Below are 6,453 nucleotides of genomic sequence, written 5' to 3' on the forward strand. Positions count from 1 at the left end.
CTGTAACTGGGGATACTTCAGAGGGGCTCTGTGGAGGGATTAATCTCTGAGCGTAGTGACTGTGGGTTTCCAGGGCTCTGTACAACCTGACAGACGGAGGTACCTGCAGTGCCTCGTGTGTTCCTTGGGCTCCTGGCTGCAAGCTTGGGGCCATACGTGCTTTCTGAGAGCCGGTGCGCCCACAGCACCTTTCTGAGAGCAGAAGGCAGGAGTGCCGGTGTGCCGTGTCCCTCACAGCCCTCACGCTGCTGGGGGATCCTCTGCCCACCCCATTGATGGTACATCTGCAGGCGGGTTCGGCATGAGTGAAGGTGAGGATGGGAGATGACTGAGGTAGAGAAATTTCCAGAGTGCTGCATGAGAGGAGGAGGGGAAGAATGCTTTGCAGGTCCTTACCTGCTGCCAGATCACTCAGTTCACTGAAAGCCCAAGGAGGGAGGCCAGCTGAGGCAGGCTGACGTGGGGAGGGGGGCTGCTTTTCCTGGGTAGTGGTTGGTGGGCAGCCCGAGCGCTGGGCTCCATGCTGGTGAGCCTTTCCCTGGTGGGACTGGCTGTGCTCCTCGGCTGCTCTAGGATGCTTCCCTCTCTCTTCCAGGCTCTCCATCAGCTGTATTACGACCCAAACATTGAGAACAAGAACTTGGCTCAGAAATGGCTGATGCAGGCGCAGATCTCCCCCCAGGCATGGCACTTCAGCTGGCTGCTTCTCAACATGGACAAGGTGCCTGAGATCCAGTACTTCGGCGCCAGCGCGCTCCACATTAAAATCTCCCGTTACTGGAATGACATCCCAGCCGACCAGTACGAGAGCCTCAAGTCGCAGCTCTTCACCCACATCACCCGCTTTGCCAGTGGCTCCAAGATCGTGCTGACCCGGCTGTGCGTGGCGCTGGCGTCTCTGGCGCTCAGCATGATGCCGGAGGCTTGGCCCTGCGCTGTGGCAGACATGGTGCGCATGTTCCAGGCAGAGGACTCCAACGTGGACGGGCGAGCGCGTTGCCTGGCGCTGCTGGAGCTGCTGACAGTGCTGCCCGAGGAGTTTCAGACCAGCCGCCTGCCGCAGTACCGTAAGGGCCAGGTACGCAGCGTCCTGGCGCAGGAGTGCGGTTCCGTCTTCCCTTTGCTGGAGCAGCTGCTGCAGCAGCAGGACTCCCCTGGTTTCATCAAGCAGAAGGTGTTGAAATGCTTCTCCAGCTGGGTGCAGCTGGAGATCCCGCTGATGGACTGCGAGAACCTGATCCAGGCAGCTTTCACCTCTCTGCAGGACCCGGAGCTTTTTGACACAGCAGTGGAGGCTGTTGTCAATGCCATTTCCCAGCCCGATGCCCAGAGGTAAGGGCAGCCTCTCCCATGCGCTGCTTGCCGCAGGCTGGTGCGTCTGGGTATCCCTGGGGGAAAGGGGTGGGGAGGAGAAACCTCTGACTTTTTCTAGCTACCGCCGGCTGTAGAGGTGATGATGACAGGGCATGGAATTGGGAGATGTTAAAAGCAGCTGGAGTCTCCTGGTTTCACATGGTTGGTCCTGGAATGTAGTCTTGAGCAGCTTCAGCCCATCTCCACCCTCCTGCTCCCAAGCAGACGAGGCTGCTCCCTTCTGGCTTCTTGTGTCAGACCCTGCAGTGCCCAGCTGGGGAGCAACTGCCTGGCTCTGGTGCTGCTGGTCCAGCCAGGGCGCTGATTTGATGGGGAGATAATAAAACCAGTTCTGTCAGGCTTCTCCCTCCTCCTGGCTCCAACAGCTTGTGCCAGACAAGGACTCATCCTTTGTTTGTGGCCATGGCTGCCCCTGGAGCAGCTGAACTGGGAGCCAGGGCTGGGGCAGGTCCTGCCGGGGCCGTGCTGCGGGGCTCCGAGCTCATCTGCTTGGCCACGTTGCCTGAGCTGTGTCAGCTCTCATGACCGATGCCCGCAGAAGGGAAAGTACATCTCCTCTGGTTCCTGTGGCCACATTCCCTCCTGGCTGCTTAGCAACCTTCCCCCGAAGAGGAGGGTTTCCTTGAAGGCTGGGCTGAGCTGCTGCCGCTCTGCATCCCTGCGCATCGCTGCGCATCACGCAGGCTCCGACCCTCTGCAGCGGTGCGGTTGCTGCTGCCGTTGCGGTCGTGAGCCTTGATCCTCCCCTTGGCATCGGGGCAGGGGCAGCTGGCATGGTCTCCAGGTTGAGGGCAGCCTGGAGCTGTCCTGTTCGATGGCAAGGGGGTTGTGCCTGGAGACTGCAAGTCTCATGGCACAGAGGGACCCATCAGGATTTTGGTCCGGGTGTGGGTTGCCTCATTTGCTGGCGTTAAGCAGATGACCGCAAGTAGCTTTTCCTTGTACCCAGCAACGGCTGTGGACCATCCCAAACCCTTGTAGCAGGGTTGGTGTGGAAAATGAGAAGGTCAGAGAAGGTGACTTGCAGTTCTGAAATGTTGGACTCTTGTCTTCCTCCTTTCCATTTCCCTTGAGTCTCCGAAGTCCCTTGGCTGGGATTCCCCACCTGTCTGCAGGAGCCTGGCCCTGCAGCGCTGTTCTTCAGTTGCATTAACAGCCTGAGCTTTCTGCTGAGCTGAATTTCAGTGAGAAGTGTGGCTTCCTCCCTGCTCACGTGCTGACTCTGCTGTGCAGTTTCTAGCCCCGTTCGGTCCTGTCACACTGGCTGCTCCCTTACAGCATCACCAGCGCTTGCTCTCCATCCTTCTCCCTGGAGGCAGCGTCTGCCGCAGCGGAGCGCTCTCCTGTCCGGAGGTGCATGGGCAGTGGCCGGGACGGGGCAGGCAGCCGGCCTGAAAGGCTGCCCAGTGTGTGAGCCTGGCACAGCCCCCACTCCCGGGGTGCTGGAACAGCAGTGCCATTGTCACCGGGACGCCCTGCCAGGCGGCGTGTGGTGTCGGCTGCTCCAGGGAGGAGCAGGACTGTGCTCAGTGCTGAGATCCATGATGGCTTCAGGAGTGGGGTAGCACATGGAGCTGCTGCTTCCCAGCTCTGGGTGGGCTCTCTCTTCCTCTTTGTTCCTTGTGTTCTCCATCCCGCATCCCTCCTCCCGCTTCCCTTGGTGCTGGCTGTCCCGCCCCTCTGGCTTTGTTGCTCAGCCGCAGCAGAACCAGCTCTTCTCCAATCCCCCAGGGAGTCTCCTGACCTTTTCTGTCTCTTCTTACAGTCTGGGAGATCCCTGCTGCTTCTCAGCTGCTGTCTTCCTCCATGATCTCTCCTCTTTGTTTCCACAGGGGCCTGACTTTCCGCTGACCTTGACCGCAGGCTCGGAGCATCCTTGGTGCTGGGCTGCTGGCATGGTCCTCTCCAGAGCTTTGTAGAGCATTGGTTTGTGAGAGGGTAGATCTCAGGGCTCCCCATTTTCCCACGGGTTCCCCTGGGTGTTATGGACCTTGTGTCTTTCCTTGCCCTCCCCGGCTGGCCTCACTGACACTGCTGTGGAGACGATCGTGCAGGTGCGCTGCTGCGGTCAGCAGAAGGCTTGGTGGCTCCTCAGCTTGGTTTCTGCTGCTGGGGATTAGGTAATCTGGGAATCCTCTTCCCAGAGGAGCACCACCTTGCACTGTGTCCCTCATGCTGTAGCTCCACACCCCAAGTGCTGGCTGCCACCCGTGTCTGGGTGGGGAAGGGCAGGTGGGACCTCGTGGGTGAGGATCACCTGGCCGTGGTGCTGCCTCACTTCTGGGAAAGTTGCTTGTGCCGACGGCTTCCAGAGGTGCAGCGGGTGGCTGTCCTGCCTCTGAGGTGTTACTAGAGATAACACAGCAGATCATAGGTGCAAAGCATTTGATCTCCTTATCTGCCAGGCATAAGCCTCCAAACCTCAGAGGCTTGGCCAAGAGCTGGCAACACGAGCACCTCCGCTCTCGGGGCGGTGGGAAGCTCCTGAGTCGCAGGAGGGCAGGAACGGAGATGCTGTTGCACCTCGTTTTTAGAGGATGCTTGGGCTGGATTTTCCGTCTCGTTTGAGGATTATCCCCAGCTAAGCAGGTCAGAGAGCTCAGTGGTGTGTGCTGCAGGGGGAGAGCTGGCACGTAGCGCTTGGCCACGCTCTTGCAGCCCAGCGGGTAGTGTCGGAGCAGGGAGAGGGACCTCCACGTGGCGTGTGCCCGTGCGTGGGCACGGGACACTGAGCCACCTATGAAAGCAGCAGGGTGTTGCTGCAGTGATGGAGCTGGAAGGGATTGCAGGTGTCCAGGTGGGATCCATGGTGTCCAGCCCATCCCTTCCTGGCCTTGGTATCTGAAGAGGAATTTCACTAGTAGAGTTTTCCAAAAGCTTCATTAGAAACAGGTTTTTAACGCATTGGATTTTCTCATCAGGACATGGTGCAGATTTTGGATTAGGAAGGATGAGATTGTCCCGTGTGAGCTGCCCATATCTCTCCCTGGCAGGTTGTCGCCCACACCGTGGTGTGGTTTGGGGAGGGATGTGGGAAGAGCAGCAGGAGGTGCTGGTCCCATGGATGGAGCTGTGGATGCTGTGGTTCACTGACTTTTGAGAAGGGACCGGGTAAACTCACGGAAGAAGAAATTGCTCAGCTGCTAAATAACAAGGTAGCAAATCTTGCTCAGGAATCTAGCACACGTTGCCAGAGAGAAACACATGGGCAAGTGTGGCGTATGGATGCCATGTTCATAGACCCTTTCACGGCATTCCCAGTCATCGGCTGCTGGAAACAGGCTGCTCAGCTGGGTGACTAGAGGCTCACCTGGGCTGGGATGCTCTTGTCCTCTCCTGCCTGGCACTGGGGTGCCGGGGTGGGAAGCAGTGGCTGGCAGCAGTGCCAGCAAGCACGGTGTCTGCCTCCCACAGCAAGCTCTGGAGCTGGCCCAAGGCTCTGTGCTGGCTGGGCACGGGAGAGGTGCCCGGCCCCGGCTGGCTTAGCCATGGCTCTGGGGTAACTGGTTAAAAGAACTCACCCAGAATAGGAGTCTCCCTCCTTGCTGGGGACCCTTGAGTCCAAATTGCCCTTACATCTGCACAGGCAGTGAGCAGAGCAAGGTGGTGCTCAGGAGACATGGTTCACCCAACCTTTTCTAGAAGTCTTCCTTAACATGGGATGAGTTGCAGCATGGAGGCAAATCCAGGTGGTTCTGTTGGCTGTGCAGGGAGTCCAGAGGTCTAGGCATGTGCACTGTGAGTGTTTCAAGGTAGCCAGCAGAAATAGGTTCCTTGTCATAAAAACGTGTCTGTGAGCCCTGTGCTGCGGAGGAAGGATGGCTTTGCCCCTGTGCCTTTTGTCAGCTCCCTTGGGCTGACCCTGACTGCAGCATCACTTCCCTTGGAGATAAGCTGGTGAATTCACAAATTCTCCATTGTCACAGCATTCCCACAGTGCTATGGGCATCACTTACGGGGCGTCAGAGGCTTGAAAATGGTTTACGCACAAATACCTGTGTCCTTTCCTGTGCAATTTTCCTCTGGGGAAGAAGGGGCGAGGGAGCACACAGCTCACACAGTGGATGCCAAGCCAGAGACTCCCTCTTCCCTCTGTCTTCTCCCACCGACCCAGGTCTGGAAGTTGCCACCGCTAGCACAGCTCTCTCCCTGCATTGGTGGCACCAATGGCTTTGTTTGCTCCTGCATTGGCCATAGCGAGAGCTAGCGGTGCACTGGGCAGCTGTGCCACTGGTGGGGGGATGTGCAGTTGTCCCAGTGTCAGCGCTCACATCTCTTCCCCGCGGTGGGCACAGGAGAGCCGGCATCACACGTGCCTCCTGTTCCGAGCATCCTTGGCCCCGCACCTGCGTGCAGCGGGGCAGGCAGGGAGCGCACAGAATAGCTGCGGCTCCGGATAACATGCCTCGGCGGGCAGGGAAATGGCAGGCTGCTCATCAGCCTCCAGCACGGCCTCTCTCCGGGGGCCCTGGGCTGCGTTTCACCTTGGCTGCCTCCTTCTCGTTGCCTTGGTTACCATCACTTACAGGCAGCGGCTCGGAGGGGAGGCTGATGTGCACGATGTGATATGGGAGAGCGGAGCCGCGCAGGGCTGCGGCAGCCTGGGAGGGTGGGGGACCAGGGGGCTATGCTGTTGGGCCAGCTTCCTCGCTGGGTAGGAGTCCCCAGGGGTGGCTGCCCACTCCATCCCAGCCAGAGAGCACAATCCAGATGTGTCCGTGCTGGAGGGTTGTGCGGCTTCCCACCGGCAGCTCGTGTCCCTCCTGCAGAGCACAGAAGCACGGGCTGCGAGCACGGTGAGAAGAGCTCGCTGGTCTGCCCTTGCTGTCCTTCTCCCGCTCTCCATCGCGTGCAGGCGCAGCTCGCTGGGAGACGGTCATGGCAGTGACAAGTTAGTGCTGGTCGGGGGGTGCTGGCAGCCCAGACAGGCAGCTGCCTACACCCTGGTGCAGTGGGGGACTGGCACAGAGCTGATATAAGCTGGTTCAGCCCTTCTCTTTGCTTGCAGAGGCGAGAGCACTTGGGGCTTCAGCCTTCGTCTTGATGCCACAGGCTTTGGGGGGGGGTCCCGTTAGCAGT

General features: G+C 59.2%; 1 protein-coding gene across 1 annotated transcript in view; it reads left to right on the forward strand.

Annotated features, from left to right (window-relative positions):
- The first annotated feature begins 601 nt into the window (after positions 1 to 601).
- Positions 602 to 6,453, forward strand: part of IPO13 (importin 13) — a 21,780-nt gene continuing 15,928 nt past the window's right edge. The window contains exon 1 of the mRNA XM_010151486.1: positions 602 to 1,332. Coding sequence (XP_010149788.1) covers positions 659 to 1,332 — 674 coding nt within the window. The 5' untranslated portion in view covers positions 602 to 658. The remainder of the gene's footprint in view (positions 1,333 to 6,453) is intronic.

This window comes from Eurypyga helias, unplaced genomic scaffold (assembly GCF_000690775.1).
Source record: "Eurypyga helias isolate BGI_N326 unplaced genomic scaffold, ASM69077v1 scaffold20975, whole genome shotgun sequence".
Classification (NCBI taxonomy): Eukaryota; Metazoa; Chordata; class Aves; order Eurypygiformes; family Eurypygidae; genus Eurypyga; species Eurypyga helias.